This window comes from Salvelinus fontinalis, chromosome 26 (genome assembly GCF_029448725.1).
Source record: "Salvelinus fontinalis isolate EN_2023a chromosome 26, ASM2944872v1, whole genome shotgun sequence".
NCBI lineage: Eukaryota > Metazoa > Chordata > Actinopteri > Salmoniformes > Salmonidae > Salvelinus > Salvelinus fontinalis.
The window spans coordinates 37354125-37372398 of NC_074690.1; the positions used below are offsets into that span (position 1 = coordinate 37354125).

At 43.9% G+C, this 18274-nt stretch overlaps 2 protein-coding genes across 10 annotated transcripts in view; both read right to left on the bottom strand.

Moving 5' to 3' along the window:
- The window catches only part of LOC129824251 (chromodomain-helicase-DNA-binding protein 8-like), a 33666-nt gene extending 22569 nt beyond the window's left edge, over positions 1-11097 (bottom strand). For 2 of the 5 annotated variants that reach the window (XM_055883750.1, XM_055883746.1), the window contains exons 1-17: positions 10994-11097; positions 10029-10298; positions 8909-9941; positions 8480-8749; positions 8248-8358; positions 7633-8132; positions 7418-7532; positions 6933-7154; positions 6778-6846; positions 6603-6658; positions 6329-6446; positions 6101-6184; positions 5773-5910; positions 5561-5682; positions 1399-1642; positions 1039-1215; positions 94-336 (exon numbers count right to left, since the gene is read on the bottom strand). In XM_055883750.1, the coding sequence (XP_055739725.1) occupies positions 94-336; positions 1039-1215; positions 1399-1642; positions 5561-5682; positions 5773-5910; positions 6101-6184; positions 6329-6446; positions 6603-6658; positions 6778-6846; positions 6933-7154; positions 7418-7532; positions 7633-8132; positions 8248-8358; positions 8480-8749; positions 8909-9838 (3399 nt within the window). In that variant the 5' untranslated portion in view covers positions 9839-9941; positions 10029-10298; positions 10994-11097. Of the gene's footprint in view, positions 1-93; positions 337-1038; positions 1216-1398; positions 1643-5560; positions 5683-5772; positions 5911-6100; positions 6185-6328; positions 6447-6602; positions 6659-6777; positions 6847-6932; positions 7155-7417; positions 7533-7632; positions 8133-8247; positions 8359-8479; positions 8750-8908; positions 10299-10993 lie in introns of all 5 variants that reach the window. The other 3 variants (XM_055883749.1, XM_055883748.1, XM_055883747.1) reach the window with 3 other exon arrangements.
- Positions 11098-12150: 1053 nt separating this feature from the next.
- On the bottom strand, positions 12151-16573 carry LOC129824252 (uncharacterized). 5 transcript variants are annotated; one of them, XM_055883752.1, is made up of 3 exons: positions 16117-16573; positions 15406-15425; positions 12151-14678 (listed from the first exon to the last, which is right to left on the bottom strand). In XM_055883752.1, the coding sequence occupies exons 1-3, from the start codon at positions 16184-16186 to the stop codon at positions 12981-12983; spliced, it is 1788 nt and encodes a 595-aa protein (XP_055739727.1). In that variant the 5' UTR covers positions 16187-16573; the 3' UTR covers positions 12151-12980. The 5 variants fall into 5 exon arrangements, with proteins under 5 accessions (XP_055739727.1, XP_055739730.1, XP_055739731.1 ...); XM_055883755.1 differs by having other exon boundaries at positions 15326-15425; XM_055883756.1 differs by having other exon boundaries at positions 15406-15430.
- Positions 16574-18274: the final 1701 nt, after the last annotated feature.

Consider the following 18274-nt stretch of genomic DNA (forward strand, 5'->3'; position numbering starts at 1 on the left):
CTTGATGGTTATGTTCCATTACGAAAAATAATATCATGCTCATATACAAGGTCGCTTTGGTTATATGGTGCAATATTATGCATAAAACCCTACCTCAATGATGGTCTCCTGTTTTGGTGCCAAGTTCTTCTCCACATCCTCTTTGAGTCTGCGCAGCATCATAGGCTTCAGAATAGCTTGGAGCTTCTGGACCTGCTCCTCTGTTTTGAGGTCTCCAAAGTCACGTAAGAACTCGAACTCTGAGGAGAACTGAGCTGGCTCAAGAAAGTGCAGCAGACTGAAGAGCTCCTCCACTGTGTTCTGGAGGGGAGTGCCTGTCAGAAGCACCTTATGCTCCTGAGAACCAAGGAGGACAGGAACAGAGTGGGGAGGAGGAGAGAGAATGAAGAAGGGGTGAGGGGCAAAACAGGAGAGGCAGTTATTTTGTCGCTTCCTTAACACAAAATCAATGTTGTCACATCACAAGTAATACATTTGTCACCCTGTCCCCTAGGCCTCAATTTAAATCAGATCGAGCGTTAACCCGCATTGGCGGACATCTGCATAGCGGACGTTTTGGTGGTGCCACCGCGGTAAGAGCTGACAAATCGGTAAGCGGCTGCTCGTGCATCACCAACCACTCCCTTCCTTATTATCCCTACTGCGTTAAAAGTTTAATACGCCGATAGTCAACACTTTCTATCGATGGCGGAAATAACAAGCTCACGCTTGTTTTCTTGTCAATTTGGATGGGGGGGGATTTAAAGCCTATCAGTCTAATCGAGGTGTAGTAGGCAATAGAACATCACACATTTGAGTGTTTGAACTTGTTACGCGGCTGCATTAACTTCTGCACGGGATTTGTTGGATATTAAGGTTGAGGGTGGTTTGGCTGCATCCAATAGCAGTGTTCGCAATAAGGTAACACAAGGAGCTGCTTGTGGATTTGACAGATCTAATGCAATTCCACCTCCGACACGCCAAAACAACCGATACGCAGATGTCGGCTAGCATGGATTTGATAGACTATGGGCTAGATTCTAACCCATGATTACTCACCAGGTCCAGCATCTTGAGGCTGTCCAGCAGCTTGCAGTTGCGGTTCTTGAGGCGGTGGGCTTCGTCAATGATCACACAGCGCCAGGAGATCTCCCTCAGCTCAGGGCAGTCGGACAGAATCATCTCAAACGTGGTGATCAGGGCATCAAACTTATATGCCCCTGGGATCAGATGGTCCTACAGAGAAAATGTAATACAACACTAGTTAGAGGAGCTAGATGACGATGTACCAAGAATCGTATAATCTGAACATGAGAGAATCAATGTCTTCCGACAGGTCCTACAGCAGGACAACACTAGGACTCAACCACTGTAATCCATTCTTCTGTTCCACAAACAGAATTCAAGACAGACACACACCTTGTCGTCCTTGCAGTACATCTCATACTGCTGGATCATCTGCCTGCTGGCCAGGCTGCCATGGTAGACGATGGCATTCATGTCGGTCCAGGTGGCGAACTCCCTCTCCCAGTTGGTGATGGTGGAGAGGGGGGCGATGACCAGGAAGGGGCCCTGGACCCCGGCACCAGACACCTCAGACAGCAGAGAGATAGACTGGATGGTCTTCCCTAGACCCATCTCATCGGCCAGGATACAGTTCTGCCTGTAGGGTGAGAAGATTTGTCAATACATTGCCACACACACACACTCAGCAAAAAAAAAGAAATATCCTCTGTCAACTGCATTTATTTTCAGCAAACTTAACATGTGTACATTTTTGTATGAACATAACAAGATTCAACAACTGAGACAAACTGAACAAGTTCCACAGACATGTGACTAACATTAATGGAATAATGTGTTCCTAAACAAAGGTGGGGGGGGGGGTCAAAATCAAAAGTAACAGTCAGTATCTGGTGTGGCCACCAGCTGCATTAAGTACTGCAGTGCATCTCCTCCTCATGGACTGCACCAGTTCTTACTGTGAGATGTTACCTCACTCTTCCAAAAAGGCACCTGCAAGTTCCCGGACATTTCTGGCCCTCACCCTGCGATCCAACAGGTCCCAGACGTGCTCAATGGGATTGAGATCCAGGCTCTTCGCTGGCCATGGCATTCCAACACTGACATTCCTGTCTTGTAGGAAGTCACGCACAGAACGAGCAGTATGGCTGGTGGCATTGTCATGCTGGAGTGTCATGTCAGGATGAGCCTGCAGGAAGGGTACCACATGAGGGAGGAGGATGTCTTCCCTGTAATGCGCAGCGTTAAGATTGCCTGCAATGACAACAAGCTCAGTCCGATGATGCTGTGACACACCGCCTCAGACCATGACGTCCACCTCAAAATCGATCCCGCTCCAGAGTACATGTCTCGGTGTAACGCTCATTCCTTTGACGATAATCGCGAATCCGACCATCACCCCTGGTGAGACAAAACCGCGACTCGTCGGTAAAGAGCACTTTTAGACAGTCCCGTCTGGTCCAGCGACGTTGGGTTTGTGCCCATAGGCGACGTTGTTGCCAGTGAGGTCTGGTGAGGACCTGCCTTACAACAGGCCTACAAGCCCTCAGTCCAGCCTCTCTCAGCCTATTGCGGATAGTCTGAGCACTGATAAAGGGATTGTGCGTTCCCTGGTATAAGTCGAGCAGTTGATGTTGCCAGCCTGTACCTGTCCCACAGGTGTGATGTTCAGATGTACCGATGCTGTTGTTAAATGTGGTCTGCCACTGCGAGGACGATCAGCTGTCCGTCCTGTCTCCCTGTAGCGCTGTCTTAGGCGTCTCACAGTTCGGACATTGCAATTTATTGCCCTGGCCACATCTGCAGTCCTCATGCCTCCTTGCAGCACGCCTAAGGCACATTCACGCAGATGAGCAGGGACCCTGGGCATCTTTCTTTTGGTGTTTTTCAGAGTCAGTAGAAGGGCCTCTTTAGTGTCCTATGTTTTCATAACTGTGACCTTAATTGCCTACCGTCTATAAGCTGTTAATGTCTTAAAACTTTTTAGGGCTAGGCGTCCCGCTAGACATAAACTTTTATGTACATACAAGTGTCTTATATCAGTTGAAAGCTTAAATTCTTGTTAATCTAACTGCACTGTCCGATTTACAGTAGCTATTACAGCGGAAACATGCCATGCGATTGTTTGAGGACGGTGCACCACAAAATATTTTTCCACCCGCACAGGTTTCATAAATTCACAAATAGCGATTAAATATTCCCTTACTTTATGAAAATCTTCCTCTGATTTGTCATCCAAAGGGTCCCAGCTATAACATGTAGTGTTGTTTTGTTAGATAAAATCCTTCTTTATATCCCAAAAAGTCAGTTTAGTTAGCGCCATCGATTTGAGTAATCCACTCGTTCAACATGCAGAGAAAGGAATCCGAAAATCTACCCCTAAACTTTGTTTCAACAAGTCAAAATACATTTCTATTCACTCCTCAGATACCCTAAATGTAATTAAACTATAATATTTCTTACGGAAAGAAGTATGTTCAATAGGAAACCGATTTTAGCAGGTGTGTCGTGTCTTTATGGCGCGCGCAAACACGAATTTCCAAGACTGTGTCCTTCTACTAAAACTGTTATTTCTTATTCGCTTCTTACGTTACAAGCCTGAAACCTTGAACATAGACCGCTGACAACCTATGGAAGCCATAGGAATTGCATCCAGGGAGCTAATTTTCAGTGTGACCTTATACTTGCCATTTGTAAGAGGATGGTCCCTCAAAATAAATAAGTATGTTTGTTTTTTCTCCTACCATATCTATTGTGTTATATTCTCCTACATTATTTTAACATTTCTACAAACTTCAAAAGTGTTTTCTTTCCAATGGTACCAATTACATGCATATCCTGGCTTCGGGGCCTGAGCAACAGGCTTTGGGCTAGTCATTCAGGCGGAAATTGAGAAAAAAATGGGCCTAGCCCTATTTATTAAAACAACTGTTCCACAGATGCATGTTCATTAATTGTTTATGGTTCATTGAAGAAGCGTGGGAAACCGTGTTTAAACCCTTTACAATTAAGATCTGTTAAGGTATTTGGATTTTTACTAATTATCTTTGAAAGACAGGGTCCTGAGAAAGGGACGCTTCTTTTTTTGCTGAGTAGACAGACCAGTCAAAGTTTGGACAACTACTCATTCAAGAACTTTTCTTAATTTTTACATTGTAGAATATTAGTGAAGACATCAAAACTATGAAATAACACATATGGAATCATGTAATAACCAAGAAAGTTTTACATCATTTGATAATCTTCTTCAAAGTAGTCACCCTTTGCCTTGACAGCTTTACACACTCTTGGCATTCTCTCAAACAGTCTTGAAGGAGTTCCCACATATGCTGAGCGCTTGTTGGCTGCTTTTCCTTCACTGCAGTCCAACTCATCCCAAATTGGGTTGAGGTTGGGTGATTGTGGAGGCCAGGTCATCTGATGCAGCACTCCATCACTCTCCTTCTTGGTCAAATAGCCCTTACACAGCCTGGAGGTGTGTTTTGGGTCATTGTCCTGTTGAAAAACAAATGATAGTCCCACTAAGCGCAAACCAGATGGGATGGCGTATCGCTGAGGAATGCTGTGGTAGCCATGCTGGTTAAATGTGCCTTGAATTCTAAATACGGTGGGAACCACACATGCAGAGATCATCTGTTCACCTACTCTGCATCTCACAAAGACATGGCGGTTGGAACCAAAAATATCAAATTTGGACTCAGACAAAAAGGACAAATTTCCACTGCTCGTGTTTCTTGGCCCAAGCAAGTCTCTTCTTCTTATTGGTGTTCTTTAGTAGTGGTTTCTTTGCAGCAATTCGACCATGAAGGCCTGATTCACACAGTCTTCTCTGAACAGTTGATGTTGATGTGTCTGTTACTTGCACTTATTTGGGCTGCAATTTCTGAGGCTTGTAACTAATGAACTTATCCTCTGCAGCAGAGGTAACTCTGGGTGTACCATTCCTGTGGTGGTCCTCATAAAAGCCAGTTTCATCATAGCGCTAGATAGCTTTTGCGACTGCACTTGAAGAAAGAAGTTCTTTAAATTTTCCGCATTGACTGACCTACATGTCTTAACGTAATGATTGACTGTCATTTCTCTTTGCTTATTTGAGCTGTTCTTGCCATAATATGGACTTGGTCTTATACCAAATAGGGCTATCTTCTGTATACCACCCCTACCTTGTCACAACACAACTGATTGGCTCTAACACATTAAAGAAGAAAGAAATTCCACAAATTAACTTTTAACAAGGCACACCTGTTAACTGAAATGCATTCCAGGTGACTACCTCGTGAAGCTGGTTGAGAGAATGCCAAGAGTGTGCAAAGCTGTCATCAAGGCAAAGGGTGGCTATTTTGAAGAATATCAAATATATTTTGGATTTGCTTAACACTTTTTATGTTACTACATGATTCCACATGTTATTTTTCTACAATGTAGAAAATAGTAAAAAATAAATAAATAAAAAACTCTGGTGTGTCTGAACTTTTGAATGGTACTGTATGTATGCATGTGTGTATGTATGTAAATAATGGGATATGAAATGCATTCAAAAGCACGAAGAAATCAGTACCTGTTGTACCAGTTGAAGAGCAGCCAGTTGACTCCCTCTAGCTGGTATTCTCGAAGTACGTTCCCACTCTTGTACTCTCTGAATTCCTCCAGCTTCTTCCATGCAGCCGCTTGGGGTCGGGGCTAATGAGAGGAGTGAATGGTTTAGACTGAGGAATGATGACATAGGAGACTAGAGCAGTGGCACTCACATGGAACGCATCTGACACTCACCGTTCTCTTGAGCTGAGGTTGGCGGTCCTGGATCTTCCTAAACTCCTCCACCTTGTCCTCATCCACGTCCTCCCTCAGCTCCCAGGTGGCGTCTTCATAGGGCAGAGAGCACCACTTCACCAAGTAATACACCACCGGCTGAGGAGATACAATACACTTTTAGAGAAATAATCCTGACTCTGAATTTTCACAATGAGATCAATTCGTAGTTTAAATTCATGGTTTACAAGAACAGATTTCAAGATTTGTCCTTTAGAAATCAGAATTTAGTCAGGCAGGAGTGCTGCATCCTCACAGATATCAGAGGCATGGTATGGACTTCTCTCACCTCTCCATTGTCCTTGTCCACACTGTTGGATTCATCCAAGATACGGTCCACCTCCACATAGTCTGGGTTGAAGGCCTCCTCCTCCTGGGGACAGGGGCACAGAAAGGAGAAGACACAAAATAGACACTGACTACGATCCCCGGAGTTCATCTCTATACACATTCTCATCTACTTGTCAATTGGAGGGCTACTGCTTTTCTGTGAAAGAGGCCATGGGCATTCCCTTACCTCCTGTAAGAGGAGTCTCATTTGTGCGTGTTTGATCTTGAATCTCTTCAGCTTCTGATGGATCCTCTTGTCTCTCTCCAGCTGCTCCAGAGTGGCCCACTCACAGTGCATGTAAGAGCTGAGAGAGAGAACAGGAGGGTTTAGGAGTTAGCTATGGATACCCCAAACAATTTAATGGATCTCACACCAGTATTTTAGTCAATAGACCGTAATCAGGGACGAACAACGAACAAAAGGAGTGACAGGAACAACGAACAAAAGGAGTGACACTTACTAGTTCTTATATTTGACAAAGAATTCCTCAGCATTTATATAATGTCCTGGAGACACCTTTAAAATATGGAGAGAGGAACAAAGATACATAATGATTTGCAACTTCTTAAAATCAGCAAAGTCGATAAATACTAACAATTAAAATAAGAAATAAATAGCACAGTAAGCACACTCACCTCCTTTTTAGTTAGCCTCATGGACAAGACTTTGTCTACAATTGCTGCATCTTCCTCGTTGGGGTTTTCCTGTGATGCAAATGACAGCTGTATAACACACATGTATGTGATAAACAAAACAGAACAGCCCAAACTTGATGAGATCTCCCACTCACCACAAAGAACTGCATGCTGGAAAGGCCGTCCCCGTCCAACTGCAGCTCCTGTTTGAGCTGCTCTCCCATCAGCTGCCCCGCTGCCCCTCCGGTAATGGACGCCACCGCTGCCGTCGTGGTTACGTCCACGTCCTCCTCCGGCTCATCCTCGTCGTCGGTGATTTTGATGTCCAAGTCCTCCGTGTACTTCTTCCTCTTCACCTGACGGTTAGAGCGCCTCTTCTGGTGGTGGTGGTGGTGGGGGACATACAAACAAGTCAGACATCAGTCAGGAAGTCTAACACAAACAGCCAGTACAACACTGAACGTATTATGTTCATAAACGTCAAATCAGGGATGTGCGTTTATTGAAGTGCCATTTACAAAGTGGTGATAGAAAAAGAGATCATACTATACAGTAGTGTAATGTAGCGTCATGCTTGTGTGTGGGGGGGGAAAGTGGTTGTGTTGTATGTAGGTTTGTCAGTAGGAGGGATGTGTCTCACCGCTAGCATGTCCTCCTCCAGGGCCTTAGAGGGAGAGGCAGGGCTCAACTCCCCATCAGAGTGGTCTGAGGAGGCATTCCTCTTCCTCTTCTTACCCCCCACTAGAGTGATCGTACTGGGGCGAGAGAGAGAGGAGGACGAGAAAGATGGTTAGTTTCGGAAAAATAGATATTACACTCAAAGTTAAATGACAGAACTGCTCCTAACAAACTTACTTGATCTTTGCCTTGCTTTTGCTTTTGCAGCCGCTGGTTCCAGCCACCCCTACAGGTGTCCCTACAGCAGCTCCACCTGCTGCCTTGGACTTGCCTTTCTTCTCAGCACAAGCTATGCTCTTCCCCCCTATCCCTGGTGGGCTTTTCTTCTTACTCCCGCCTCCTCCCCCCTTCTTCTTAGCTCCAGGTGTGCCAGTGGTCGTCGCAGCAGCCCCTTTGTCAGCAGCCTTCTGTCCAGCAGGCAGTTCGTCCTGGTTGAGGACTCGTGGAATGTTCCTCTCTCCCCGGGCCTTTGCTCTGGCGATGGCCTCGGCCACAATGCGGTTGGCCTTCTCCTGCTTGCCCAGGGTCTCCACACGCCGTACAGGCTCCTGGGCCTTGGCTAGCCGTATCCCTGTTGATGCCATGGTGGTGGTGGTGGAAGGGGCAGAGCCGGCAGCCGAGGTGTTGATGACCTTCACTACGGAGACAGTACCGCCTGCTGTGGAGGTGGAGCTCATCTGGGGAAGAGATGAGATGGACGAGTTAAGAGTAAGAAAAAAAAAAAAAAAACACTAACTAGTGAGATGTGCAATTCAGGACAACTACACATACATGAGGCATGTGTGTGTATACCTGTGGTTGCAGCAGCAGTTTGAGGGGCATGGCCAGTCTCTGTCCACCTTGCCCCTGGGAGATCTGAACCACCTGTGGGCTGCTACCTTGCCCTCCAGACACCAGCTGAAACTGCAAAACAGAGACAGTTCAAGTTACAGATCAAAGTCTTCATAGAGCAGGTCAGTATTTCTGATTAGTTAAATGATTGAGGATCATTTTATAATTACTAATTCAGGCCACTCCTCCTTACCTTGGGTACCCCCTGTTGGTTGGGTTGCTGCTGCACTTGCAGCTGGATGGTAAGTACTTTAGGCTGCGCCCCCGTCTGCCCTGCCCTGGCCTGGGTGAGAGCAGCCAGCTGACCCCCTTGGAGGACCAGCTTCCCTGGGAGGTTACCCAACACCAGCCTCTGCTGCTGGCCCTGCTGCAGCTGACCTGACCCACCCACCGTCACAGCACCCCCCTGGGTCGTGCCACCATGGGGCTGCTGCAGCACCAGGGTGATCCTCTTAGCTTCACCCTGAGGTGAGAGCAATTATCAATTAGAAATGAGAAGATGTTGATTAAATTACAAATGTACAATCTTGAGACCTGAGGTGGAGACCAGGTCACTGTATTCCTGACTACTCAACACAAAGCATTTGATCATTCTGATGGTCAGGTCAAAGGGCAGTCTTACCTGCTGTGGCACTGTAGTGAGGGTAACCCCTTGTGGTCGGACTGAAGTGGTGCCTGTAGCAGTGGCAGTAACCTGTGTTTGCATGGTAGACTGTAGCTGCACCTGTGTCTGGGGCTGTAGCTGGATTTGCTGCGCTTGGGCAAGCTGGGCCTGCGGTATTTGCATCTGGACAGTTTGCGTCTGGCCCTGGGGCATGGAGATCAACTGCACCTGCTTCAGGGGTCTGTTGGGCGACTGAACTAGCCTCTGTATCCCAGTCCCCACCTTCACCTGTCCCTGCCCAGGAGACGCTTGGTTCAGGACCGTTCCTCCAGACAATATCTGCATGCCAGGCCTAAGTTGGGTTCCAGACAGTACCCTGGCAAAGGTGACCTTCCCCGCTTGGGAGCCTGTCCCAGGAACAGTCTGCAGCACCTGTGCATGCCCCCCAGGTCCCTTCAGGATAACGATCTTGGAGCCTCCCTGCCCTCCCGCCTGCTGGGTGATGGCAGCTAGCTGCTGAGGAGTAAGCTGCTGTGCAATCTGTGTGAGCTGCTGTGTGGTGAATTGTTGTGTTGTGATCTGTTGTGTGGTGCCAGCAGAGCTATTGACAGTCAGAGGTGAGCCCAGCAGGACTGTGGCAGCCCGACTAGTGTTACTGGCTACAGAGAGTGTTGTCTGAGGTACTGTTGAAGCGATTGAAACAGTCTGAGGGAGGGCGAATGGGACTGGGGCCAGCTGCTGCACAGGGACCGGGTCTGGGATGGATGGAGCTGCCACTGGTATGCTGAGAGCTGGGGTGGGTTCATAGGGGGGTTCAATCTGCCCCAGAGCCAGCTTCAGAGCTTCCTCCACAGGGTCTGAGGAACCCTGGGCGAAGGCATCGCCTGGCAGAGCATCCAGGTTGAACAGCGGCGTGTCATCAAAGAGGTCCATGATGGGGTCTGCCATGTTGCCCAGTCCACAGAAGATTTAGAGAACAAAACAGCCTTGCTCTCAGTCAGAAAGACAGGGAATCCGTAAATCTGCCCAGAATGTGCACTTAAAAAAACTACTGGAAAAACAAAAAATTATTTTTTATTAATCCAAGTTCATCAATATTATTCTGAGAACGCATATCAATAACATATAATTCACTTACTAAAATTGACTAATTCTGTGGTTTCAGTCCAGTGCAGAGAATTGAATTGTATCCTCCAATGACAAATATTGGAGTGGTGGTGTAGATGGTGGGGAAAATGAGCTAGATACCAGAGAAAGACGCTCGGGGAAGAGGAGAGTCCCCCTGTTTCTCCACTTCTTCCTCACCCCTTTCCTCTTCCTTGTTTTCAGTGCCTATTTCTGTCCTCTGCGCTGTGTGTAATGATGGGATGGATTCCCATCTGCGAGATCATTCGCTGAGGTCTCTTTCCTAAAGCAGAAAAGGAGAAGATAAAGACTTAGCTTAACCAGGAAAAAGTGGTTAAGCTAAAACTGCTCTCTTGGTGAGGTGAAATGGTCTGAATTGTCATGTGGTAGCTAGCTAGTAACGTTAGCTAACTAGTTGGTTAACTAGTTAGCCATCTAGCTACCTATAACAACAAACTTGTGGTTTCTGTTTTTTCTTGAATCAAACATGCCTTCATTATGAGCATAGACCATTTTAAAAGCAGTATTTGTATGGAAATTAATAGTTTAAATGGCAGTGGGAGAAACCCATCTGTCTATACATGGTCAGACGTTTCTGACTGTGTTGTTCTCGGCAAAACGGTTAGAGACAACGTTAGCATTGAATGGCTATTGGCATTGCATAACCCACATAAAGCGAGGTTAGGATTAACATCTATTTCAAAAGGTATATAAATAACTACTGCAATATGTCAGTCAATAGCTAACATCTTCATAATTTACTGCATACCATCCACTCTTTCAATCTCATCAACAAACCGGACCAAACCAAAGCAACGTGCCACAATAACCATACTAGCCTGTCTACGATCAGACACGGGTAAGGCCGCAATGGCATTTGGGATGGACTACGTCTGTTATTCATTTAAAAAAAATACCGCATAATAACCATCCACTGCCTCGACTCTCACAGTTATCATTTCGGGGTGCTACATTTACCTTTGCATCGACACACATGGCTTTCTCCGTCTCACAACACTGTACGATTACAGGAAACGGCCAGGAAAGAGCAGGAACTAACGTTCTTGCCAGCGAAAACGTTGAAAGTGTACCCCTCGGATACCACCCACTTGACTATCATTGGTCTGAATGTACACTAGCCGGCATCATCCCTACAAGCCATTGGCTAAAATGGATTGTCCATCATCCAATGAACGAAATCCTGGGCGGAAGACAGTAATGGACATAGTTAGGTTGAGAAAACAATAAATGCGGCCTAGTTGGGACAATTTGGCTCAGCAGTCCTACACGTTGGATGTTGCTGTCAAACCAGCAGCTGAGTTTGCCGCATGTTAAACTTGAGTACGATTTTAAGATAAGTCATATATTCCATAAATCATTTCTCTATCTATGGTGTTTTTTTTGCAAACCATCAAACAATGTGACCTCATAGTCTTACATTTTCAGACTCTACAAAAAGGAGACCATGTTTGCTCACTCACACATTGTTTAACCCATCTTTAAAATTGTAGCTATACCCAGACCAGAGATACTTATTTTAAAAAAACATTTTATTTTCATAGACATTTTTACAGGCTAAATCAAAACTGAAATGCACCATGGCTTATGGGGCTCCCGAGTGGCACAGCGTTCTAAGGCACTGCATCTCAGTGCTAGAGGCGTCACTACAGACCCTGGTTTGATCCCGGGCTGTATCACAACCGGCCGTGATTGGGAGTACCATAGGGCGGTGCACAATTGGCCCAGCATCGTCCGGCTAGGGTTTGGCCGAGGTAGGCCGTCATTGTAAAATAATAATTTGTCCTTAACTGACTTGCCTAGTTTAAAGTAGGAGGCCTCTTTTAGTAGGTAGTGTGCCAGTTCAGTTTGTGTGTACCCCAAAAATAAACACACAAGACAATACCCAGTGTAAAGTTAAAAAGAGAGCGCCATACACAAACTCTTCTAATTGGGCTAAAGTGAGATGAAGGCCTGAGTCTTTCTGGTATGGACATCATCTCCTCAGGAGGCAGTTACTGGACAACGTGGCATTTGAAAGGTAATTGTGAGGGGTCATTTACTCCTATGCTGCCAGTGAGGCACCTTATAGAGATGAAGAGGATACAATGTTATTAAAACATACTGCATCCATGATAAACATATATATTTTACCTTTATTTAAAGATAGGTGGACAACAGAGTAAATATAATCACACAAACTAGATTTAACAACTCAACATTGCCGCCTAGAGGTGATTGTGTGGGTGAACTGTGAGTGTGAGCCTGTTCCTCTGTTTTGGAGGTCTCCAATGTCATGTACTGTACAGTAGGAAAACACAAAATCCATTACTGGATACACATTACTTGACTTCTTTTAAAATAAAAACTTGAACCTCATGTTTAATAAAATCACAAAGAAGCATATTTAGAATTATTTTAACCTGTTCCATTTTATTTACGTTAGACTCATTTTCTATGTAATCACGTGTAAAAAGTAGGCTAGCAGCATTGTGTAATTTTTAAAAATAAAATAGAAAAGTAGACATTTGCATTTAACTAGTACATAACTCAATATTTTGAATAAGTATATTTAAGCAACGCCCGAGGGGGTGTAGTATATGGCCAATATACCACAGCTAAGGGCTGTTTTCATGCATGACGCAACGCAGAGTGCCTGGATACAGCCATATACCACAAATCCGAGGTGCCTTGTTGCTATTATAAACTGGTGACCAACGTAACTAGAAGAGTAAAAAGTAATCTTTTGTCATACCCGTGGTATAATATATTTATAAACTGAGTGATTTTGTAATGGCTGGAATTAAATGAATGGAACGGAGTCAAACGTGGTTTGCTCATGTTTGATGTGTTTGATACGGTTCCATTAAATCCATTCAAGCCATTACAATGAGCCCGTCCTCCTATAGCTCCTCCAACCACCCTCTTTTGTCTGATAAATGATCTGTGAAAAAATCCCTTTAAATTTTTACCCAGGGAATATTTTGTCCAGAGTGCATATTTTGCTGTTGTACCGCAAAAGGAGAACTTGCTCAAACTGATCATCAGTCAAACCATTCCTTTTAGGGGTGAGAATGTTCCCGTTATGACTGAAGAGGCGCTCCACAAGAGCACTTGAGGGTAGGATGGCATTGAATTTGAGGAACAGCTTTCTCACTCTCTGGAAGTATTTCAGGCAACTGAGATTTTTGCTGGTTCCCTCGAGGTACTTCCGGACTTCCTCTTCTGCATCATTGTTGCCAGTCCCAGGTCCGAAACTAAAGAATTCATCTTCTGACTGCACGCTGTCGCTGCTGATTGGCGCACCATCAGTCAGCTCCAAACGGGTTGCCTCAGCCACCAGCATCAAATGCATGTCTTCCCTCTCAGCTTCTGGTAGCCACCACAAACGGAATTGTGGTGTAGTTGCTGTCGCCATTTTTGCATCCAGACTGGCAAAGAGCTGTTTGAAACGGGAATCTATCGCGTCTAGAACAGGGTTGATGACGTCCAAGAGATAAAGTGCAAGAGTTTTCTTCTCACATAGCTTTTTCTTCAATGTGAGTACCGTAGGTATGACCAATCCAAGAAAACATTTTTGCTCTCCTTGGAAGAGTTCCAGTGCAAAAGCAAGTGGCTTGAAGACATTTATGTATTCTTTTAAAAATGCTATCTCATAAGATAGCAGTCTTGGGACCCCAAAGCTGTCACAAACATCCATTAGTTTTGTTTCAGGGAGAGAGACCATCTTTTCCACTGCAGAGTATTCAGAAATCCAGCGACTCACAGAAGGAGCAGTCAATTTCATTTTCTCTATGTCCTCCACTGCTGCTATAGCCAATGGGGATTGGTGGACGCTGTTCCATATGGCAAAACATTTGGCCATTGCGCTGCAGTACACTTGGGCAGTTTCTCCCTGTGATAGAACTTGCGCTAGATCGTGGGAGGCAATCAGATTCAATGCGTGCGATGCACATCTCTGGTGCGGCAGCAGAAAGAGGTGCATGGCCTCATCTGCTCCGTCAAGTATGGTGCCCACGTCCTGAAATTCAACAATGTCATCTTCATAGTTTTCATTGTCCCCCTTTGAAAACTCTTTGAAGACTTTGACGAAGTTGCTGCCATTATCAGTGACTGTAGCCTGAAGTTTGTTTTCAATATTGTAAGCCAAATGAATCTCGTGTATTTTGGCTGCAATTGTTTCAAATGTGTGCGAGCCCCGTATTCTGGCACAGGCAAGTGCAGCAGACTTCCTCTCCAGCTCATTCTTCTCAATCCAATGACATGTCATCCCAATGTAGCTTCTGTTGTGAGCTGACCAGATATCAGCTGTAGTGCACACAGATTGTACACTGTTCAGCTTTTCCTTTAGCTCCTCCTTCATTTTGGAGTATGCCATCATAATTCCATTGATAAAAGTATTTCGGGTCATGGACATCTTCCCTCCACTTAAGCCCTCAATCAACTTCCTGAAAGCAGGCTGTTCCAAGACAGACAGCGACTGGACATTTTCCACCATAAAGTTGAAGACCAGGGTGTTCACTTTTGGCTGTGACGCCATTTGATTGACAAGGTTTTCCAGCTTGGATTTCTTGTAGCGTGGCTCCTTAGGAGAGTCTGTGGGTGATCCATTGGGTCCATCCATCTCACCTTTAGGCGACTTCAGATACACGATTGCATGCTTTCTCTGAAATACAATTTAAAAAAATAATGTATTAATACACCTTCATTTACAGTATATCAGAACATCCCTAGAACACCCAATTTATTTATTGTCATATGTACCAGAGTCAGATACTGTCTCATAATCTTTTGAATGTGCTTTAAGATTATATCATCAAATTTCATTTAAAGGGGCAATCAGCAGTTGAAACTACAGCAAAGCAAACTCCCCATCCCTGTTTCTGTAAAAATCTGAGAGACAGGGCTGGAGAAATGTAACCACTCTCAAATTCATAGACAGAGCTATGAATGTGAGGACTGGCCATCCATTATAGTTTTAACCAAGTTGAGGCTATGTAGTGTTTGTTTACATTGACTTTGATTACAAACATTGGCGTAAAACAAGCTTATATTTCAGGTTCTGATGGAGTATAACATTTGAACTAGGCTTATGAGGCATTTATAAGTTATATTCTTCAAGAATCAATGGGTACATATCATTCATTTAAAAATCAAAAAATTGATGTGGCAACTGCTCCTTTAAGATATATTTGTAGATTAATTTACTTGTACCTTTTACGGCGATTATTTTTATCAAGAACATTTTCATAATTTGTTGGCGCTCGAAGCCCATTCAAAAAACTACAAGGCTGAGAGGGCAGTTACACTGACCTGCAGTAGTAGTACCTCATATGTCCATGATATACATTTCATTATGGGTGCATCTCAATCGCCTTATGTGGCTTCCTCACCTCATCTCCATCTCCTTCGTCTTTACTAATAGGAAACAACAGGTCAGGTGAAACTTGGTTGATCCCTTTACTTTCAACTTTTTCTAGTCACAAAATACAGAGGTTTAATCATTAGACAAAACCATTGCAAAACGGAACGTGAGTTTCTATTGGACAAATTCAGGTAGGTCCATCCCCGTTTCGTTCGCTTACATTTAAGAAACATTTTGCAACATAATTGGCGTGATGAATACATGCCTCTGTATTGAGACACTGCCCCCTCCCCCCCCAAAAAATGTATTTGTTGTTGCTGTTTTTGTGTTTTTTGTTGTTGCAGTTTTCGAGTAGGTGAAAATTACGATGCATTGCAATGTTTGAATATAATTTCAATTAAAATGTTAGAATTTCATTTCCAAGTGACTTTTTTTGGTACTTGCTATACAGTATCCTTGGGATTCAATTGACGTTGAACTGTAAAATGGTTATGGTAAGGTTTAGTGTGGTAAGAATATGGCGACCCATGAGGGAACCAATGAAATGTCCGTATAGGCTCGATGAAATGTACCAGCACCCAATCAAAACACAGTAAATCCGTCATTATTTTATTGTGAAAGAACGTTAGTAGCTAGGCCGGAGGTGGTTTATAAAGTTGGTACGGGCCACATGTTTTACAAACGACCTGCTTTTTTTTTACCCACCATAGAACATGTTAATTGAAAGCATTCAACTCACCTCCAAATGTTTCTTCAGATTTGATGTCGAGTTCTTGGAGGTAGACAACATGCGGATTTTGGGTTTGCATAGAACACACTGGACGGTCATATTTTTGTCTCTTAATTCCTTGAAAATGAAATGTTGTCTATATTGCCAGACATGGAAAGATGTGGCAAGAGCACCGGCATCCATTTTTAAGAAATTATCCGCGCAATGTGTCGTATTTAGTGCGAGACTGCAAGCGTTCAAACAGGGGTGTATTCATTTCGGCAATTCTGTTGCAAAACGTTTCGTTTGTTAAAACAGAAACAGTTTACTCCAAACGGAAGTTTTTATTATCGAAAACGAGACTTTCTATTTGACAGATTCAGGTAGGTCCCCCCCTGTTTGTTCCGTTTGCACCCGATGTAGTCTAATCTGGTGCTGTTTGGTTCTTTTAAACTGTAAACAGTTTCCGTTGCAAGACGTAATGAATACACCCCAGACAAAGCGCACTGCAACGGCCTGATTACGTAACGACGTAATCTGGATTACTTGTAATGCGTTACTACGATTGGTTGCTTTTTAACCAAGTAACCTAGCCCCCTGTGTGTTTGTGGACATGTTCCAAGTTGTCTTTATTGCAGTCGGTATGATCGCATCTCAGGAGATATTGATGTGGCTCCTTTATTATTCTCCCAATAGAGTGTCCCTAATTATATTTTAAAAGGAACTGAATGGCAATAATTTGACCAAATTGTCACCATAAAAATATTATATTTTGATCTTGTGGCATATATCATAGAGATTTGCGCCAAATACATCATGTTACCCCACCTTACCGTGAACTGCTTACTTATGAGCCCTTAACCAACAATGCAGAGTTTATAAAAAGTAATACAAATGTGCTAAATAAACTAAAGGAAAATAGTAAAATAGCAACAACAAAAAAAGCAGCAATGTGAAGAGTGTGTGTGAATGTGAATATACAGTAAGGAATGTGAATATACAGTGCATTCAGAAAGTATACAGCCCCCTTCACCTTTTCCACATTTTGTTATGTTACAGCCTTAATCTAAAATGCATTAAATATAAAAAATCCTCAATCTACACACAATACCCCATACTAAGACAGAGAAAATAGGTTTTTAGATATTTTTGCCAAAGTATAAAAAATACCTTTTTTATATATGTATTCAGACCCTTTGCTATGAGACTCGAAATTGAGCTCAGGTGCATCCTGTTTCCATTGATCATCCTTGAGATGTTTCTACAACTTGATTGGATTACCTGTGGTAAATTCAATTGATTGGACATGATTTGGTAAGGCACACACCTCTCTATATAAAGTCCTACAGTTGACAGTGCATGTCAGAGCAAAGAGCTCCGTGACAGGATTGTGTTGAGGAACAGCCCTATGGAACGCCGTTTGGGTCTTCCCGTGTCAAAAAAGATACGACGTGTCAAATAAGCTTGTTGACCAATCAGTTAATTGATCCCCAATCCTTAGGTAAAGCTGTACAGTGCGATATGAATGTCAATACACACAATAGGCTGACTGGGGAGGTGATTTCACACACGCGATAAGAGCTACAACGCTAATATTTGCGTAAAGAGTTCACAGTTGTGTTCTGTGGGTGTCACCGAGTAGACTGATACCCCATTTAATTGCTTCACATTCAAACATTGTTTTACATTATCTATTCTAAATATGGCATGACTCCGCCAATTTTAACCTTCTGCATCACTTTCAAAGAGGTACGTTTATTTTGAAGGCAAACCAGAAATTCCACTATTGTGCCTAATCCTTATTGTGGCTAGCTTCTATAAGGGATTTGCATCAATTCAAATCTGGTATCAGGACAAAATGCGATTCAGAGTCACCGAATATACTTTAAGTATTTTTATTAAACTCAAGCGATAAATGGTAAATTCAATTTTCGTATATACAGGTTCACTGTAACACCTATCAGGGTAGAACAGAGAACTGGCAGGATGTAAGTAAACAGCTGTTCTTATACTGTGATAGACGTAGTTCCAACCCGTCTGTTGGCCTATCACAGTAGAGGCTGAGTGGGGTTTAAACTTGCTCAGCCTATCGCCAGCGCTCAGGCTGGTCCCAGCCTCTTGGCGCTCCTTGGTGTCCGGCGCTGTTGCTGTGTAGATTACGCTCCCACACCCTAGAGACTGAGTTCAG